We start from the raw sequence: 21,901 nt of genomic DNA on the forward strand, positions 1-21,901 counted from the left end.
CCAGATAGGATCCTTTTTGAAACTCCACACGTGATCCTATTGGGAAGCATTTGGGGAGGTGACCAGGCAAAGCACAGTAACCAAGACTGTGGTTGTGACCGGATTTAGATCCATGCCTTCTCCACTGATCAGAGTTTCTGCGATGACACAGTCTCCCTCTTTCTGCTACATGGAGGGAGACACCCTTACAAATGGAGCTTTCCCTTATAAATGCAAATATCTCTTATGAAAGTAAACATACTGGGTGCCTGTGTGGCTCAGTTGGTTAAGAATCTGCTTTTGGGGGCACCTGCGTGGCTCAGTTGATTAAGAATTTGCTTTCGGCTCCGGTCATGATCCCAGGGTCCTCATATCTAGTCCCATGTCTGGCTCCTTTCTCAGTGGGGAGCCTGCTTCTCCCTCTGCGCTTCCCCCTGGCTTATGGTCTCTCTGATAAATAAAATCTTTTTTTTTAAAGATTTTATTTATTTATTTGACAGAGAGAGACACAGTGAAAGAGGGAACACAAGCAGGGGGAGTGGAAGAGGGAGAAGCAGGCTTCCCGCTGAGCAGGGAGCCCGATGCGGGGCTCGATCCCAGGACCCTGGGATCATGACCTGAGCCGAAGGCAGACGCTTAACGACTGAGCCACCCAGGCGCCCTAAATAAAATCTTAAAAAAATATACGGAGTAGTCTTATTACAATTGTCCTGGTGACTCAAAACCACTTAAAAGCATAAAATTGAACAAAAATCAAAGTGTCTGCATTAAAACATCAGCAAGCCTTGATCGTAAACTAAGTAACCTTTTTTTCTCTTTCCAGAAACTTCCCCTCCTCACCTTAGCCCTTTTTTTTAAGGAAACTGGTACTGCAAGGCTAGCAGCACAAACACAATTCCTGTTGAAACTGAAACCAGCTAGATCCTGCATTTCCCTACGAAACCCCCAGCCCCTGCCTCTGGGTGGGCTTGCAGTTTTGAAGGCCCCGACCTGCTGCAGCCTCCTTTGCTGGCAAAACAATAAAGCTACTCTTCCTCTTTATCCCCGACTCTGTGTTCCTGTTATATTTTGGATCTGAAGCACAGAGGTCAGTTTTTGACAACAGAATGAGTGTGTAGGTATTCTGTATGGATAGATGTTTCTGGCTTTTATCCCACGTAACCGACCACCTGGACCCGCAGGTACACAGACAGGCTAAGGAATGTTTGTGAGACTCATGCTGTGTGAATAACCTTGGGAGCCTGGTTGGTTGAAATATATTATCTGGCCTCTAGGTCAGAACTGGCTCTTCTTTCTGGACACCAAGGGCTGCAAATGTTTCATATTGTTGTGGGAAACAAAGGCAGAAGAAAAATTATTACATTTCCTTACTCCCTACAGCCCATCGACAAGTCCTGGAACCAGGCAGAGTGACATTCCTCTAGGGATTCAACCGTCTTGATATTGATACTTTGCTAAGGGCAAAAGGCAATCTTATCCCAACCCCCAGGATCCTGTAAATCCACTTTAACGTCTAAAAATTCCTTTGGGAACTTCCTTTCTCTCTACCCCCCAAGATACATGTTGGCACTCATCCCCCAAGCATATGACCGACTGCTATACATCTAAAGGGTCTCATGACTAAGGATTTACTAAGCAGTAACAAATGACCTTTTCCCAACAATAGCTAGCCCCCTCAGGATCCTGTTGATGGGGTTTTGGGATATACATGAGGTTCAATGGGGTGCAGTCCGGAGCCGATGACTAAGAAAGAATTCTTGAGACGTCTTTGGTGCAAAATGGTGGTTTATTAAAGCACAGGGACAGGACCCGTGGGCAGAAAGAGCTGCTGCCCCAGAGTTGTGAGTGGTGGCTGATTATATACTATGGGGTTGGGGAGGTAAGGAAAAGGGAGGTTTCTTTTTTTTTTTTTTTAAAGATTTTATGTATTTGTTTGACAGAGACACAGCGAGAGGGAACACAAGCAGGGGGAGTGGGAGAGGGAGAAGCAGGCTTCCCGCGGAGCAGGGATCCCGATGCGGGGCTCGATCCCAGGACCCCGGGACCATGACCTGAGCCAAAGGCAGACGCTTAACGACTGAGCCACCCAGACACCCCTAAAAAGGGGGGTTTCTGCTTTCATATGCTAAAGCAGACTCACAGGATACCAGAGGCTTTGCCATTGTCCAGTTAAGGTTGTTTACCCCTCTAGTGAGGCATTAACATTAAGATAGTTGGGAACTTCCTGGAAGAATGTCACACAGGTCCCAACCAGTAGTGGGGTGTGGGGGGAGGTTGCAGGGTGCCCACTTATACTTTGTCTTCAGCCAGCCTTCTATTCCCTCAGCTCTGTCAACCTTGAGTCCAAAATTCCTTAGAGACTTACACTATCTCCAGCCCCCTCCCAACTTGAAAGTCTATAATGGGCCACTCCTCATGACCCCGGTGCGGCCCTTTCTGCCCATGGGTCCTCTCCCCGGGCTTTAATAAAGCCACCATCTTGCACCAAAGATATCCCAAGAATTCCTTCTTGGCCGTCAGCTTCGAACCCTAACAACTTTCCTACAGTGAATATCCCCTCCTGCTCCAGGCTGGGCTGGCCCCCTGGAATGGAATCCAGGAGGGGAAGCAGACACACTTAGCCCAGGCTCCTTGAAAATACAGAAACGTGGTAACAGGGAAATGCAGCTCGCTCCAGACTGCACATAGGTGAACAAATGTTTAATTTCAGACCCTGTCATTTGCCCTATAAATATGGCCCTTAGGGGGCTGGTCAGTTGGAAGTCTCAGCTGAGGGAGGACTCTCCCCCCAGGCCTCTCAGTCAGGGCTCCAGCCTGGCTGTCTCCACAGGGCTCCCTGAGCTTCTGAGGCTGGATGTGCTAAGTACCCGATTTGATGTAACTTTGCCTTATTCTCAGTTACTCCCTACTACTACCTTCATCTATGTGTAGATTCCTTTCCTCTTCTTCTTCTATTAGGTTTCCATAATAATGATAAAGTTTTCTTTCATTTTTGAAACCGAAAGATGGCTGTTATGAAACTTTTGTTCAGAACAGTACGAGAGGAAAACACTTATCTTTCTCCATTCTCAATTCCTTGGCTGCTGTAACAATTAACTGACATAAGACTGTTTCACAACAGAAAAAAAATACAATTTCTTAACTATGGGAACCAGAAAGATTTGAAGCTCCAAGAAAGGCAATCGATGCTTATATGCCATTGCAACTTAAGAAGCGGGTAGGATTTTGAATTTCAAAAAAAAGGGTGGGAAGGAGGGCACCTAGATGGCTCAGTCAGTGGAACATATGACTCTTGATCTCTGGGTCCCATGTGTGCACCACACGTTGTGCATGGAACCTACTTAAAATATTTTTTTAAATGATAGAATTTCAAAAACAGAAGCATATTCACAGAAAAAAGGACAGAGCAAATGTTTGTCAATGGTTTGCCCACAAGGCAAGCAGCTCTTTGTGCTATAAAAAGTTAATCTCTAGTATTAACTCTCTCTTTGGGGGACGCCTGGGTGGCTCAGTCGTTTTCAGCTCAGGTCATGGTCCCAGGGTCCTGGGATCCCGCAACATGCTCCCTGCTACGTGGGAAGCCTGCTTCTTCCTCTCCCACTCCCCCTGCTTGTTTTCCCTCTCCCGCTGTGTCTCTCTCTGTCAAATAAATAAATAAAATCTTTAAAAAAAAAAAACCTTTTAAAAAAATGATACTAAAGCTTAGGTCTTTAGAATTCTTCTCCCCTATAACCCAGAGCCTTCTCTCCTTTCTCTCCAGCCTCGGTTCCAGTAAGCCATCAACAATTGTCACATTGGGGTCCCTGGGTGGCTCAGTTGGTTAGGTGACTGCCTTTGGCTCAGGAGTCCCAGGATCAAGTCCCACAACTGGCTCCCCACTCAGTGGGGAGTCTGCTTCTCCCTCAGACCCTCTCAGACCCTCTCATGCTCTCTCTCACACACACACTCTCCCTCTCTCAAATGGATGAATAAAATTAAAAAAAAAAAAACAACTATTGTCACTTTAAATTGAAGTCCTGCAAGTATTGAAAATATCCCCTTGATAAATCCATAGGGGAAGGTGTTGAGTCCAAGATTCCTATTGCTGATAGGGTCAGGTCCTTGGATATTAGTTAAGGAAAACATTTCTCATTTAGGCCCCATCTGGATGCTTTATCAGCTCTGTGTAGCCCAGGAGTAAGAAAATGCACAAATAAACCCAATAGTTATAAGGCCCAGAATAACTTGGAAAGTTCTTTTTTTTGGGAAGTTCTTGAAAAGAAGAGGAGTCTTGCTTTTTAGAACGTGAAAGAGACTCTATTTAAAATATACTACATATTACAGGACATGGAAACTGTATGTGATTGAATTTTGTATATATCCACTGTGTTCTCATAATTCCATTTATAATCTGATTTACTCTTTGGGGGCCCCAAGAACATGATAATGTGTCCTTTGGTGGGCCTTATGCACTGATATCAATTTGTTTCTGTACAGCTTCTTTTATTTTATTTTATTTTATTTTTTAAGATTTTATTTATTCGACAGAGAGAGCACAAGCAGAGGGAGAGAGAGGGAGAAGCAGGCTCCCCGCTGAGCAAGGAGCCCGATGTGGGACTCGATCCCAGGACCCTGGGATCATGACCCAGGTCGAAGGCAGCCGCCTAACCGGCTGAGCCACCCAGGCGTCCCTACCTTCTTTTACTTGGGTTGGTTCTCTCTACCAGATTTCTCCCCTATAACCTTCATATTTTCTCTCTTATTATTCATAAAGATCTTAGGTGGATTTACTGAATGATGTGCAGAAACTATCAAATTTAAACTGGAAACTTTCCTCCAAGTTTCTCTTGCTTGTTATTTCTGATCAGGAGAACAAAAGCAAAAGAAATGTAGATAAAATTAAATTGCCTTCAATTTGCAGCCCATTGATAAATACTTGAGCCGGAAGGGCATGACATTCCTCAATGAATTCAAAACTGCCTCAAAGTTAATGTTTTGCTGGAGGTAAAAAGCAACCTTAGCTTGACATTAGCCAGACCTCCAGGATCCTATAAGTCCTCTTTAACATATGAAAATCCTTTTGGAAACTTCCTTTATCTCTACCTGCACCCCCCAACTTAAAAATATTTTATCAAGACTTCTTACAAGGACAGTGCAAGTCTTTCTATCCATGAGTCATGCCCCATGCTTTATATAAAACAGATTTTTGCACTGAAAACTTCTCAAGAGTACTTTCTTGAATCTCGGCTCCCAGCCCACATCACATCAGTTTCCTCTGGACAATGAGGGGCTTACCTTCATATACTAGAGATACTGACTTCTGGGAGTGGAGATTCTCAATCAGAACTCCATCTTGTAAGTTTTTATTTTACTCCACACTCAGGTCACAGAAATACCCTTCTATTAACTGATGTGGAAAACAAAGGCAGAAGAAAAATTATTAAATTTCCTTACTCCCTACAGCCCACTGACAAGTCCTTGAACCAGGCAGAGTGACATTCCTCTAGGGATTCAACCGTCTTGATATTGATACTTTGCTAAGGGCAAAACGCAATCTTATCCCGACCCCCAGGATCCTGTAAATCCACTTTAACACCTAAAAATTCCTTTGGGAACTTCCTTTCTCTCTACCCCCCAAGATACATGTTGGCAATCATCCCCCAAGCATATGACCGACTGCTATACATCTAAAGGGTCTCATGACTGAGGGTTTATTAAGCAGTAACAAATGACCTTTTCCCAACAATAGCTAGCCCCTTCAGGATCCTGTTAAACCTTGTTTCCAAAATACCTGCAAGGCTTACACTATCCCTAAACCCCTCCTAAGTTTAAAGTATATATTGGGCCACTGCTCATGACCCCAGCGCAGCTCTATCTGCCCATGGGTCCTGTCCCCGTGCTTTAATAAAACCACCTTTTTGCACCAAAAAGGTGTGTGTCTCTGTCAAATAAATAAATAAAATCTTTAAAAAAAAAAACACAAGAATCCCATAATTAAGATGCTTGAGTGTGTTAAAATCCTGAACTTTAATACAGTCATAGATAGAAGCTACACCAGGTGGGGTTGTCACAGAAAGGAAACTTGATGTGCAGCAAATAAGGAGATCACAGGGAATAAACTTCCCAAGCTGAGACTCAACAGAGCAAGGGGGAATGGCTTCCTTATTTTAGTGTTACGGTGGCCATTGATGTAGAGCTGGGCATAGGGTGCCCGTGCACCTGAAGACAACAGTTATATACATACTGTGTATATTATGTAAATGAGGTTTGTTTTCTTCCTTAGATGGAGATTTTAGTATTATGAGATAAAGTAAGTGTTGGTCACTCCATGGGTTACTCCTTGTTCCATCTGTTTGTTAGGGGTTAAGCTCAAACTGGGCCTGCTCAAGCTCTTCCTCAGGAAGACATTATCTTTTTTTTTATTTTTTATTTATTTTTTTTGCTATTTTTATTTTTTTTAATTTTTTTATTGTTATGTTAATCCCCATACATTACATCATTAGTTTTAGATATAGTGTTCCATGATTCACTGTTTGTGCATAACACCCAGTGCTCCATGCAGAACGTGCCCTCCTCAATACCCATCACCAGGCTAAGCCATCCTCCCACCCCCCTCCCCTCTTATCTTTTTTTTTTTTAAAGATTTTATTTATTTATTTAACAGAGACACAGCAAGAGAGGGAACACAAGTAGGGGGACGGGGAGAGGGAGAAGCAGGCTTCCCGTGGATCAGGGACCCTGGGATCATGACCTGAGCCAAAGGCAGATGCTTAAGGACTGAGCCACCCAGGCGCCCCAAGGAAGACATTATCTTTCGTTCCATTGTTTTGTTTCCATTACAGGAGACTAGACCATTGTGGTATTTTGCCTGAAGAAAAGGTGAATAGAAGAGGTTAAGTAAAATGTGGGACAAAGATCGGAGGGTATAAGCAGGTAATTGGGGAAGGTCAGGTCTTGGGTCTAGCTGGTGACATTAACTCCCTCTTTCATCTTAGGGACCATTGTGAACTCTGCCAATGGCCACTGGGTCACTGTGGTATTTATTGCAGGGACTGCTGACATTCAGGGATGTGGCCATAGAATTCTCCCAGGAGGAGTGGGGATGCCTGAACCACACTCAGCGGGAATTGTACAGGGATGTGATGTTAGAGAACTACGGACACCTCCTCTTCCTGGGTGAGGATGACTCCTTCCAGATTTCCCAGACCACACTCAGGGTTTTGTTCCTTCCTTTGAAGACTGTCTATTAGAAGATTCCTCTTTGAATGTTGGGAATTCAGATCCCTGCACTAAGGGAAGTAAGTAGTGTTTTGGAGATGTAGAGAAAAATCTTCATGGTGTTTCCTTTTTAGCTTTAGCTTCCCCTTCCTTAAGGTAACCTCATCACTTCTGTAGATGAGTGGTAATTCTAAACACTGAGTGGCATAAAATGGTACTGCTCACATCTTCTACTACTCCAATTTCCACTCATTATTGTATCTAGTACTTGGAAGTTGGGTCAGGAGTGAACATTGGAAATCCCTCTTGCATGTTCAAAAGGGCTATTGGTCAACAGTATTTGGGAATTCATTTTCTAGAATTCTACAATCTCCTCTCTTCTCTACTGAGCACAATCCTGGATTAAAAGTTAGAATCCCAGGGCGCCTGGGTGGCTCAGTCATTAAGCGTCTGCCTTCAGCTCGGGTCATGATGCAAGGGTCCTGGGATCGAACCCCGAATCAGGCTCCCTGCTCGGCGGGAAGCCTGCTTCTCCCTCTCCCCCTCCTCTGCTTGTGTTCCCTCTCTCGCTGTGTCTCTCTCTATCAAATAAATAAAAAAAATAAATAAATTTAAAAAAAAGTTAGAATCCCTAGCAATACTCCAATTCCTTTTTTCTAATAAACAGGTTTCATTGTGTCGAATCCAGATCTGGTCATCGTTTTGGAACAAAAGAATGCACCTTGGGATGTGAAGACAGTAGCCATCCACTCGGGTAGGTGGGAATGACTGAAGGAGATGACAGAGGAGGGGTCCAAATGTGAAGGAGGAATAGAGACCTTAAAATATAGTTTGGGGAAAAAAAATAATAGTTTGGGCAGTTCTCCTTGATTGGAAATTAGTTGAGAAGCTTAGTTTTGTTTCTGTGCCTCTCACAGTGGGACATCTGCTATCCTACCTTATCAAGTTCTTACATTCTCTTAAGAATTCTCCTTCAGCTCCAGTGATGGTCCATCACATCCACAAGGAGGGCCGGAGACTCTCCTGGGAACGGGAGGGCCTCCATAGTCTGAGAGCTTCTCCATTGCTTTGAGGGCCCGGGGGGAATCTCCCTGTTTTTGAGGATCTCTATGCTAAGCCCTTTGTTAAGTTCTGTTTTGTCTCATGTTAGAAGTGTGTCAGGGTAGTGGTGGACATATTGGGGTTTGGTGCAGAAATCCGGGGAACACTGGAGATAGATATCCCATGTTTTCTGGTTTCTGGTTTCCAATATTATGGGATCTTTAATCTTAATTGTACAAAATTGAGACTCAGTAACCATCAGATAACAAAGCACTTCCCTAAAATGAGAAAATCTAAGCCTTTATTTCCCTTCAAGAGTCCATTTTTCTTTGTATTAACTAAAATAAGAAATTTCCATTCTATGTGTTCCATTCCTCAATGGTGAAACAATGTAATGTATCTATTTGTATCCTAGAATTCCTACATAAATTATTGGCATAGGGGAGCTACAACATTTAGAACTTAGAACTTGCAGCCTATAATAAAGTCTCATTTATTAATAATTGCATCATTTTGTAATTTTGTCTTCTTTGATATGACGTTCTTGTGACTTGGTCATGTATCTTTTCACTTTCTTAGTAGTTATGTATCAGATTCATCTCTGATTTTTTAGATCAAAAGGTCTTATATAACATGGGCTTGTGCTTTATCGAAAAGGGAAATTACCCAGAGCAGGCCCAGGCCGGCAGGCCCCAGTAGATGCAAAGTTACTAGAAAGAGCAAGACATAACCAGAAGCCCCACTGTAAACAGGTTTCCTGCTGCAAGCCCCCTGAACTCTGTTAACTGCTGTTCCTACCTAAAGCAGTCCCCTGCTCCCCCAGTTTAAACCCACCAACCAGCAATCAGCATAGCCCTTGGAACCTGACCCCCCTGCACTCCCCTGTAAAAACCCTGTAACCCCACTACCCGGGGCCCAGAATTTCGAGTGCAAGCTGGTCTGGGTCCACCGGCGTAAAATAAACCCGAGTTCTGCTTCTCCATGTGTCCCTTGGTTTCTCTTTGGTCTGATTATTTTCCACAACATTTCAAGAAGTGAGGTAGATAATTAGCAAAATTCCTATAGTGAAAAAAAAAAAAGTTGGGGCACCTGGGTGGCTTAGTTGAGTGGCTGTCTTTGGCTCAGGTCATGATCTCAGAGTTCTGGGATCAAGCCCCGCATCCGGCTCCCCGCTAAGCAGGGAGCCTACTTCTCCCTCTGCCTGCTTCTTCCCCTGCTTGTGTTCTCTCTCTCTTTGACAAATAAATAAAATCTTTTTTTTTTTTTTGAAGATTTTATTTATTTATTTGACAGAGAGAGACACAGCGAGAGAGGGAACACAAGCAGGGGGAGTGGGAGAGGGAGAAACAGGCTTCCACTGGAGCAGGGAGCCCGATGTGGGGCTCGATCCCAGGACCCTGGGATCATGACCTGAGCCGAAGGCAGACGCTTAACGACTGAGCCACCCACGCGCCCCATGACAAATAAATAAAATCTTAAACAAAAAAAAAGTTTTGTTTGCATGTGTAATTTTATATCAGGAATAATTAATCAGTAGATTTTTCTTCTAGTTATTCAGAATGTATCTGAATTTAATTCTAAATACTTACGTTTTAGAAAGTGTCAGCATATTTTACAATCTTGATGGTGTTTATTTAGAAATTAATAGTTTTTGTTTGGATGGTCAGTTGTAAAGAATGTATTATACCTTTACATTGTGTGGAAGAAGAATATATTAATAACATAATACATTTTTTACTGTCTTTAAAGTGCTTATTCATAAAATTTTTCATTAGAGCTTTCTACGTTTGATTTTAATGAGTATTCTTTACAAATTTACTGTCAATGAAGACATAAATAAAATCTTTAAAAAATAATAATAATAATAGAACTAGTTTCATCTATTGGTGAATTTATATTCTCTTTGAATGAGAGAAAGACTCTTTTTGAATTGAAAGTAATTTTTACACATTTTATACCTCTGTGTCAAGTTCAGGTATTATATTTTATCGTTAATTGTGGTGTTATACCCATGATATACCTTGATAGCATTCTCATTAACTTTTGTGTCTTCTGTGAGTATTTTCATTGTGATTACCTTAGAGATTCCTTAAAACACCTTAAAGGTGTAAAAAAAACATTTTATTTATTTATTTTTTAACGATTTTATTTATTTGACAGAGAGAGACACAGCGAGAGAGGGAACACACGCAGGGGGAGTGGAAGAGGGAGAAGCAGGCTTCCCGCTGAGCAGGGAGCCCGATGCGGGGCTCGATCCCAGGACCCTGGGATCATGACCTGAGCCGAAGGCAGACGCTTAACGACTGAGCCACCCAGGTGCCCCCAAAAGAACATTTTAAACTGATACTGTCAATTGCATATAAAACTCTTCTATTTATTATCTCCATCCCTCCACACACTTTATGTTACCAATATCACATACTCTTATCTTTTAGTTGTGTACTTTTCCAAGATCTGAGCACTGGTTGCTGTAAGCTCTACCCACCTTCTCCATGTTTATAGGATCCGGAGTGGTGGAGCACCACAAATTCCCCCAGGGAGCCTCATGAGGTGAGATGTCAATGGCCACCCAGGAAGTGGCTTGCCATTTGGGGAATGCTGGACGCCCACCATGGGCTCTCTTTTTCTTGGTGGAACAATTGTAGTTCCATGTGGTCCCTCATGGTGGGGCACTGTTCTTGCTTGCTGGGGTTGGGGGGAGGGGTGCATTGTGGTCAACATGAAATTGCTCCTCTTACCCTTCTAATGTTGTCCTTCTTGATCTCTGCGGTCCAGGGGGTGTTTCAGCCTCATCTCTGAGTACTGGGATCTGCCCAGTCATGTCTTTTGTGAATAATTGGAGTTGAGCTTATTATAAGTACTGTAACAGGAACTACCTATTTTACCTTTTTTTTTTTTTTTAAGATTTATTTATTTATTTATTTGACACAGAGAGAGAGAGAGAGACAGTGAGAGACAGAGCCCAAGCAGGGGTAGCTGCAGGCAGAGGGAGAGGTTGAAGGAGGCTCCCCACCTAGCAGGGAGCCCGACATGGAGCTCCATCCCAAGACCCTGGGATCATGACCTGAGCCAAGGCAGATGCTTAACGACTGAGCCACCCAGGCGCCCCCCAATGGAATATATTCAAGCAAAGTTTATTGTTACCAGGAACATTTGGCTGATGTATTTTTAACATTTTTTTTTTTTCAGAGAGAGTGAGAGATCACATGGAGGGTGGGGTAGAAAGAGGGAGAAAGAAAATCCCAAACAGACTCCCTGCTGAGTGCTCAGCCCAGGGAGACTGGATCTTAAGACCCTGAGATCATGACCTGAACTGAAACCAAGAGTCAGATGCTTAACTGAGTATGCCACCAGGCGCCCCTGAGGTTTTTTTTTTAAAGTCAAGTCACATGCAGATCATAAGTGAACAGTTGGATGATATTTCACAAACTGATCACATCTCTATAAGCCACTGAGATCAAGAAACAGAATATTGTTTGTCCTCTAAAATTCCCCTTGAGCTCCTCAGTAACTTTCCCCAAACCTCAGCACTCTTTTAACATGTAAGGCAAGAGATTGCTGTGCTCACTTTTGTACTTTACATAAATGTAATCAGACAATGGGAACTCTTTTGGATTTGGCTTCTTTTCTTTCCATCTATTGTTTGTTAATTTATTTTATTTTATTTTTTTTTTTAAGATTTTATTTATTTGACAGAGAGAGACACAGCGAGAGAGGGAACACAAGCAGGGGGAGTGGGAGAGGGAGAAGCAGGCTTCCCGCTGAGCAGGGAGCCCGATGCGGGGCTTGATCCCAGGACCCTGGGATCATGACCTGAGCCGAAGGCAGATGCTTAACGACTGAGCCACCCAGGCGCCCCTGTGAATTTATTTTATTCCTGCATGCTATTGTGTATCATTCATTAGAATGGGTCGATGTGATTCCATTGTGTGAATATCAAGTGCTTGCATCATTCTGCTGTTAATGGGAGGGCGATGGTTCTCAGTGCAGGACTGTCATGAATAGTGCTGGCATGTAAGATCTATAATTTATGTTTTAGTGGAACATGCACACATATCTGCTGGCTACTTACATGGCACCAAATTGTTGGTAAATATGTTTAGATATGTTCAGCTTTTAGAGATACTACCAAACACTGCCAAAATTTGTACCAATTTTCCCACCCACCAGTAGTGTTTGGGATTTTTGGCTTATCCACAAACTTCCCCAAACTTTGTAGTTCATGTCATCTTCACGTTAAGCACCTGGTTAGTATATGATGTTGCCAAGACATGGTTTTGTTTGCTTTGTTGTTGTTGTTACTTCCGGTTGCTATGGTGTTGGGCATTAACCTTTTGGATAATCTCCTTTTCAGAGTGTCTACTTATTGTGCCCATTTTTTCTGTTGTATCTTTTTCTTCAGGGTTTATAGTTCTGTATGTTTGGTGAGAATTAGTTCTTTGTCTCCTCTCTCACTCTACCTCTTTTTCTATCTCTTGAGCTTGTGATTCAGAGAACTTTTTTTTTTCAAGATTTTATTCATTTATTTGACAGAGACACAGCGAGAGAGGGAACACAAGCAGGGGGAGTGGGAGAGGGAGCAGCAGGCTTCCTGCTGAGCAGGGAACCCGATGCGGGACTCGATCCCAGGACCCCGGGATCATGACCTGAGCCGAAGGCAGACGCTTAACGACTGAGCCACCCAGGCGCCCCAAGAGAACTTTTTTTTAAAACATTTTTTAAATTTTTTACTTATTTTTTCTTGAGAGAGAGTATGGGGGAGGGACAGAGGGACAGGGAGCGGGACAGAGGAGAGGGAGAGAGAGAATCACAAGCAGACTCTTTGTTTTGCACAGAGCCCTGCCCACAGCTCAGAGCCCAAAACAGGACTTGATCTCAGGACTCTGAGATCATGACCTGATCTGAAATCAAGAGTCGATCATTCAACCATCTGAGCCACCCAGGTGCCCCTGGATGCAGACAAGTTCCCAAGTTTAGTGTAATTCTATTTGACATTTCACCCTTTATGGTTAGTGTTTTTGTTTTGTTTTGTTTTGTTTTTAGAGATTTTTAGAAATCTTCTCTTATGGTAAGATCACAGAGAATCATTTCTGTTTTTCTAAAAATATCATCAATTATCTTTACAATTTCAATCTGAAATCTATTAAGAAATCAATGTTTTGTGTGGTTCCTGTAGTAAATGAGCTTTTCTATTCTTTTTCATATTTTCTCCAAATTTGCTAACAAATTGACATGTATTCTGAAAATGTTGTATTGTGCCTTCTTCTCATTTGCTTACACAAGTCATTTCTTTGCATGGATAAACATCACCTCGATCTTGGAGCAGCCTGCTCCTGTGACCTGTCTCCATCTTTTCCTGCCTCTAGGGATGTTTAGCCATCTCCCAGACCACACACACAATGTCAGTTTTGATGTCATAAACCTTCCATGCACCTCTTTGCTCTGATGAGTGATTATTCCTACTTCCCATAGCAGAATGGCCTCCAGAGGCTTGGCCGTAGCAAAAATTTACTTGTTATAGATTATAGCTGGAATCTTGGCAACCTGATAGGTGTTTTACCATTGACTCTCTCTCTCTTTTTTTTTAAAGATTTTATTTATTTGAGAGAGAGAATGAGAGAGAGAGAGCACATGAGAGGGGGGAGGGTCAGAGGGAGAAGCAGACGCCCTGTTGACAGGGAGCCCAATGCGGGACTCGATCCTGGGACTCCAGGATCATGACCTGAGCCGAAGACAGTCGCTTAACCAACTGAGCCACCCAGGCGCCCTACCATTGACTCTCTTTGCTTCACTGGAGGTAGGGTAAGTTCTCCAGATCTTATTGCCAAACACAAGTATAGTCAACTCATTGGACATTGTCTCTGAAGGAGACACCTTCTTTTGTGTCTCCTTCAGAGTGTGTCTTTTGTGGTACAATGTGCATCTTGGGTGTGTTCCAGACCATTAATGTTAGCCCTATGGACACTGGTTAGAAGGAGCTTAATGTAAAAGCTTCCACGTATTGAGTTTTCAATTTTCCTCTTTATGTCAGATGAGCAGCCAAACGTCACAAAATAAAATGTATTTTGGATACTGTTGTGGTTATCAGAACAAAATCAGACATTTGCTGCGTACAGCGTTGTTATTTTCCTTGAAATCATGTTGTTACCTCATGATCTGGACCAGCTCTTCCTTGATTTTTATCCAGTACAGGCCACAAGCAGTGGGTCAAATGTATTCATAAGATTAATGTCTCCTCCAGATCTTCACCTAAGTTGAGCGCTACTCCAAGTATTTTTGTCCTTGTGACCACCTCTGTTTCATTTTAAACAATTTCCTCTACCTGTTAAGTCTATGTTGCTGTTTTCAGTATTCCCTGTTGATGGTTGGTGAACACCTCTGCCCTAGTCTTCTACCCTAATTCTTATTTGTTTCCCAGTTCTCAGTCCTTTCATAGTATGAGCCATGATTCCACTGTATCCAGGACCTGCTTTGCCTGGGTAGGAGTACAAAATCCTCTCATCTTATGAGATAAATGTAAATTCTATGCTATTGCACAGTTTATGTGTTCCTACACCCATCTCCCTTAGAAAATTCACTACAGAAATTTAAGGTAGACCCTCATGGGTGTTGGGATTTCTTTACCTGGTTGAATGCAAGACCAACGAAGGCATTGCAAAAATGAATGTTACAGGTCACCTAATTCTTCTGTATTGTATCCTTCCAATCATAGCCTTGGAAAATGTTTCATGATGTAAATTGAATAGATTTTATCCCAGATCCTGTGTCAGATTAGTGAGTGTTTGACATGGTGGTGTACACATGGGAAAATTAGGCAGGAGACAGGCCAGGTTCAAACTGACTGGTGGATATTGTTGGGAGATGATTCTCATTGGGTTTCCTTTTCTCTGTGTTATGGATAGAGACACTGAAAGTTTTTATTTTGTCTTTCCATTGATTTTTGTGCCTAAAAAAGCTTTGGGATATAGTGATAGCATCTTGCTCTTGTGTAAAGGACAGATTTGTTTATTTTACAGGAAAACAGCTGTCTCTTTCCATGGCAAAGGATCGGGCAGATAAGCTCGATGTTCCTTGAAGATACTGGGATTTCCTATCTCAGGGTCTCACAGATATGACACAAACCCACTGCATGTGCAGCATCTCCCTGTATCAGCTGGGCAAATGAAATTAATGTGATGAAGACGTTTATGGTATTTGCTGTGTCACGAGCCACAAGATCCTTGGACTTTGATCTAGGAGTCTTCTGTCTTCTGCCATCAGTGGAAAATCATTACAGTCCAACTTGTTACATTATAGACCTTGTGTAATCTTGGAATTCTTATAGTTCTCGAGATTATCCATGGACTTTATTCAAAGTAAAACAGGTGTATCTGGGTCTGTTTCGGCTTTTGTTCATTTGTTTTGTTATTGTTGTTTTTAAATTTTATTTATTTGTCCAGAGAGAGAGCTCACAGCAGGGGGAGTGGCAGGCAGAGGGAGAAGCAGGCTCCCCACTGAGCAGGGAGCCCAACTTGGGACTCTGATCCCAGGACCCCTGGATCATGACCTGAGATGCTCAACCAACTAAGCCACCCAGGTGTCCCTCATTTGTTATTTTGATTGTATGTATAAATGAATTCATATGCTATTTATCTTTCTTTGACTTTGCGTAGAATAATACCTTCTGGGTCTGTTTACATTGTCACAAATGGCAAGAAACAACAACAACAAAAAAGCAGAAACAGACCCCAAAACGCAGTGAACCACCTGCTGGTTACCAGAGTGAGCCAGGGTGGGAGACTGGCAAAATGGGTAAAGAGGAATGGGTAGTACAGACTTCTATTTATGGAATTAGTATGTCATGGGGATAAAAGACACAGCCTAGGGAGCACACTGAATGTTGTTATAATAACATTATATGGTGACAGATGGTAGCTCACTTGGGTTCAGCATAGTACAATCTATGGAGTTGTCAAATCACTATGTTGTACACCCGAACTAATATAACATTGTAGTGTGAAGCTGTGGTAATTAGCAAAAGTACAGGGGAAATTGATAAAGACTTTGAGGGCGCCTGGGTGGCTCAGTCAGTTAAGTGTCTGCCTTCAGCTCAGGTCATGATCCCGGGGTCCTGGGATCAAGTCCTGCATCAGGCTCCCTGCTCATTGAGGAACCTGCTTCTCTCTCTGCTCCTCCCCACGGCTCATGCTCGAGTTCTCTCTCTTTCTCTCGCGTGTGCATGCGTGCAAAAAATAAATAAAAATGCTTAAAAAAAAAGAAAAGACTTTGGAATCAGAGGGATCGAAGCTGAGAAATCCAGTGTTGCAACCACCAGCAGTGGTATGTGACGTTACTTGTCAAAGTGGGAGCTATTTCTAAGAATGTTTGGCATGCTGACTGGAAGAAGAAGAAATAAAAGGAGGTCAAGAGAAGAGTGACCGATCAAGTTTGTCATTCAGGGGGCGCCTGGGTGGCTCAGTCGTTAAGCGTCTGCCTTCGGCTCAGGTCATGATCCCAGGGTCCTGGGATCGAGTCCCACATCGGGCTCCCTGCTCGGCAAGAAGCCTGCTTCTCCCTCTCCCATTCCCCCTGCTTGTGTTCCTGCTCTCGCTATCTCTCTCTCTGTCAAATAAATAAATAAAATCTTTAAAAAAAAAAAAAAAAAAAAAAAAAAAAGTTTGTCATTCAGGGGTGGAGTTAGCGTGAATGAAAAGTGAAGGGATGGAAGGACTCCAAGCTCACCTATTTTATTTTCTTCCCCATGTTTAGGAACCCTTGAAACTTTTCTTCTTGTATGATGGAGGCCTGGAATTTTGTGTGCAACATACAGTCTCAAGGTTTGACTTCCCAGTGCAGCAGTGTGCTTCAGATTATAGAAATATATTTTGGGGGGGTGCCTGGGTGGCTTAGTTGGTTGGGCATCTGCCTTCAGCTCTAGTCGTGATCTGAGGGCCCTGGGATGAAGACTGCATTGGGGGCGGGGTTCCCTGCTCAGCAGGGAGCCTCTTCTCCCTCTCCCTCTGCCATTCCCCCTGCTTGTGCTCTCTGGCTCTCTCTCTCTCTCTCTCTCTGTCATATAAATAAATAAACAAATCTTTAAAAAATATATATATAGGGGCGCCTGGGTGGCTCAGTCGTTAAGCGTCTGCCTTCGGCTCAGGTCATGATCCCAGGGTCCTGGGATCAAGCCCCACGTCTGGCTCCCTGCTCCGCGGGAAGCCTGCTTCCCCCTCTCCCACTCCCCCTGCTTGTGTTTCCTCTCTCACTGTCTCTCTCTCTGTCAAAAAATAAAATAAAATCTTTAAAAAATAATAATAAAAAATAATTAAAAAAATAAAAAACATATATATATATTTTTTTGGTTTTGTTTTTTGAATACACTTAGTGACTTTGAGTGAACTCAAGCTGGATTCCATGCATCCTTTTTTTTTTTTTTTTTTTTTTTGAGACAGAATGAGAGAGAGAGAGCACATGAGAGTGGGGAGGGTCAGAGGGAGAAGCGGGCTCCCTGCCGAGCAGGGAGCCCGATGCGGGACTCGATCCAGGGACTCCAGGATCATGACCTGAGCCGAAGGCAGTCACTCAACCAACTGAGCCACCCAGGCGCCCTCCATGCATCCTTTATTCATCCTTTATCAGTCTCCTGGTTCCCATGTGAGGTGCACCTCTTCCTTCTATTTTCCCACCACCTAGAAAGGAATAAATTTTTGTCATTGTTTGGTTAAACCTCACAGATAAATGAGGTAAGGGAGCGCCCCAGCACATGAATGCTTTCTGAATGCTTAGATTCTGTATTTTGAACAATGATAATACAGTGGATTTCAAATGCGTAACTTAGTCAATATGGGAGCTTAATATATTTAAATTAATAATCATAATGGTTTTTAAAGTGTTAACATGAATCTGTAATGAATGAGGTGTTATCCCACGACCAGTGTTAACCTATCTTACTTTCTTTAAGGTTGTAGGTAATTGATGGAATCTATCACATATTTGGTAATGGAACAGAATGATACACCTAGTAATGGCCCTAAGGTTTAAATAATGTGTGATTGTTTTTCCCCTAGTCTATCTAATGTATCATTTTTCTCCTCTTTGGGACTAGTAGGATATTATAATGGATATGTCACACATTATACAGAGGTATTGATGTATGTTTAGCTCACATACTCCATGATAGTGCTACTTGGCATGCATTATGGGAAGTCAGCAGTTTTGCAGGGGCCTTGAACTGACATCAGCTCTTCTCACCAGTGTGTTCTCTAGACAGCACTGCAGAGTCCCATGTAAATGTAACTTCTGATATGACATCTCCAATTGGCCCATATGAACAACCAACTACCCTGTCTCCCATGACTTTCCCCTCGTGTGTCCTTTAGAGAATACTCCCGTAGAGCTTACCTAAACCTGTTTTAGTTCAAATGGCTCAATCTGGACGAAGCCCAGGGCCCCTAAAGCACTCCACATGGACCCTAATGAAAGTACGTGCCTCACATCATGAGTGAGGGTGTTGTTTTATGTTTCTATGAAGTAAACATACACATTTGAGAGTGCTAGGTGTGTAATAGATATCCCATAATTAGCAGAAACATATTCCAATAGGAGTGAAAATTTAGCCCCAGGTGAAGGATAGAAAATATACAAGATGAAGAACTGGCATGAATTCTGCGTGGGGGGGCGCCTGGGTGGCTCAGTCGGTTGGGCGTCTGTCTTCGGCTCAGGTCATGGTCCCAGGGTCCTGGGATCGAGCCCCACATCGGGCTCCCTGCTCGGCGGGAGGCCTGCTTCTCCCTCCCCCACTCCCCCTGCTTGTGTTCCCTCTCTCGCTGTGTCTCTCTCTGTCAAATAAATAAATAAAATCTAAACAAAAAACAAAAAAATTCTGCATGTGGGGAGGACGCCTGTCTCGGGTTGTACAGCTGACTCCCTGAATTTAGAAAAATATCTTTTACTCATTTTATTTCCTAGTTATATTCAGATCTCCAGTTGTATTTTGTTTCATTTTTCTTTCCAGCTACATAGGCATCCGAACCATTCTTCTTTGCCTGTGTTGTGATGAGAGTGACCTCACTGACCTCCTAAGGGAGATTAGAGATATGTAAGGCCAGTGAGCCACAATATTAATTCAGATATTTAGCACTGGAATGTGGGATCTGAATTATAAGTAAAACATGATGATGGCACCACCCTTAGAGAGAAAGATAAGACCTATTAAAAGAAAATGTGAAAGGGGCGCCTGAGTGGCTCAGTCAGTTAAGCATCTGCTTTCAGCTCAGGTCATGATCCCAGGGTTCTGGGATCGAGCCACGCATCAGGCTCCCTGCTCCGCGGGAAGCCTGCTTCTCCCTCTCCTCCCCGCTCATCCTCTCTCTCACTATCTCTGTTGCCTTCTCTGTCTCTGTCTCTCTCAAATAAATAAATAAATAAAATCTTAAAAAAAAAAAAAAGAAAGGAAATGTGAAGAACTCTTTCCAGTGACTCCCTTTCGTCACTCCAAAGGCACAGACAGCTCTTGGTGGTGTCCTCTGATGAGTAAATGTGATAGAGATAAGGAATTGGCAACTGTGGTGGGTTTCTAAGGATTAGGGAAGTCCTATTTTATATTAATGATTTAATTGAATTACAGAGGACCAGATGCTGTTGGAATACAATGATTACTGTGATTGCCCAGGCCTAGATCAATGGCAGTGGTTAGAGGAGGGGTATTGGTTGAGGCAATCATTGTGGGCACAGCTTTAAAATGTCACATGGTTGGGGCGCCTGGGTGGCTCAGTCGTGTCCCGGGGTCCTGGGATTGAGCCCAACATCAGGCTCCACACTGAGCAGGGAGTCTGCTTAAGGATTCTCTCTCCCTCTGCCTTCCCTTGCTCATGCACTCACACGTGCGCTCCTTCCCCCACACCCCACTAAAATCTTTTTAAAAAAATTCTCCCTCTGGTGGCGCCTGGGTGGCTCAGTCGTTAAGCGTCTGCCTTTGGCTCAGGTCATGATCCCAGGGTCCTGGGATCGAGCCCCACATCGGGCTCCTTGCTCTGCGGGAAGCCTGCTTCTCCCTCTCCCACTCCCCCTGCTTGTGTTCCCTTTCTCGCTGTGTCTCTCTCTGTCAAATAAATAAATAAAATATTTAAAAAAAACAAAAAAAAAAAACAAAAGAACTTTCATATGGCTAAAGAGGACCTACAAGATATTGGAGGCCTTTGGCATTGTCAAGTTAAGGTTGTTTTCCCTCTGGTAAAGCATTAACATTAAGACAGTTGGGAACTACCTGGAGGAATGTCATACATGTCCCACCCAGGCATGAGGTGGGGGGAAAGAGGGAGGCTTGCAGGGTATCAGCTTGTACTTTGTCCTCTGCTAGCCTTCTGCTCCCTCATTCCATTCATCACCTGGAGTTTATCAGGACCAGTGCACTCCTTTTTTTTTTTTTTTAATGTTTTATTTATTTATTCATGAGAGTCAGAGAGAGAGAGAGAGAGAGGCAGAGGCAGAGGGAGAAGCAGGCTCCCCGCCTAGCAGGGAGCCCGATGCGGGACTCAATCCCAGGACCCTGAGATTATGACCTGAGCCGAAGGCAGATGCTTAACCATCTGAGCCACCCAGGCACCCCAGGAGCAGTGCACTCCTTAATTCCCATCCCGATTTTATTTTAAACCTTCCCCCGAACATCTTCCCAGTGGTAACCATCAGTTTGTTCTCTATTCATAAGAGTCTGTTTGTTGGGGTGCCTGGGTGGCTCAGTCAGTTAAGTGGCTGCCTTCAGCTCAGGTCATGATCCCAGGGTCCTGGGATCGAGCCCCATGTCAGGCTCTCTGCTCAGCAGGGAGCCTGCTTCTCCCTCTCCCTCTGCCTGCCGCTCCCCCTGCTTGTGCTCTCTCCCTCTCTATCTCTGTCAAATAGATAAATCAAACCTAAAAAAAGAAAAAAAAAAAAGAGTCTTTTTCTTGCTTTGTCTCTCTCCCTCTCTACATTGTTACTTCATGATTGATTAAATTCCTGGTGGAGAGGTGGACTGTGGTCTCCCCAAAGGGTCTTCTCATTGCTCTTCTGATTTTTCATTATACTAATATTCTAATGTGTTCTCTGTTTTGCTTTGTTCCTTACAATTGTTGAGATATACCAAGCAGTTTCTGACTCCTTTACCCAGCCAACAGATGATACTTACTACTCAAAACAAATTCACCCCCAGTACCCCTCTGGACTCTGACGGTGGCCTTCTGTAGTAATTACATGTAGGACAGATAGTGACCAGTTTCAGTCCATAGGTAGGGACGTGTCTACGAACCCTGTCACTGTGAGGAAGTTACACAAGATGAGCTCTTCACCCTTCCACAGCCTTAAAGACCAAACCATAGCCTGAAAGACCGAAGGACCGATCTATACGGTGGAATATTACTCAGCTATAAAAAATAATGAAACCTTGCTGTTTGCAATGACGTGGATGGAGCTACTGTATTATGCTAAGTGACATAAGTGACAGAAAGACAAATACCTGATGAGTTCACTCATATGTGGAATTTAAGAAATGAAACAGATAAACATAGGGGGAAAAAAAGCTAGGGAAACCACAAAACAGACTCTGAAGTAGAGAGAACAACTGAGGGTTGTTGGATAGTGAGTGGGTGGGAGGGGTGGATGAAATGAGTGATGGGTTAAGGAGGGCGCTTGTGATGAGCATCGGGTGTTGTATATAAGTGATGAATACTAA

The 21,901-nt window shown here is 43.3% G+C and overlaps 1 protein-coding gene across 1 annotated transcript in view; it reads left to right on the forward strand.

Annotated features, from left to right (window-relative positions):
- Nucleotides 1–21,901, forward strand: part of ZNF761 (zinc finger protein 761) — a 90,704-nt gene that overhangs the window by 44,217 nt on the left and 24,586 nt on the right. The window contains 3 exon segments of the mRNA XM_078063589.1: nucleotides 7,844–7,930; nucleotides 13,261–13,285; nucleotides 18,264–18,339. Of these exon segments, the coding sequence (XP_077919715.1) occupies nucleotides 7,844–7,930; nucleotides 13,261–13,285; nucleotides 18,264–18,339 (188 nt within the window).

This window comes from Halichoerus grypus, chromosome 15 (genome assembly GCF_964656455.1).
Source record: "Halichoerus grypus chromosome 15, mHalGry1.hap1.1, whole genome shotgun sequence".
NCBI lineage: Eukaryota > Metazoa > Chordata > Mammalia > Carnivora > Phocidae > Halichoerus > Halichoerus grypus.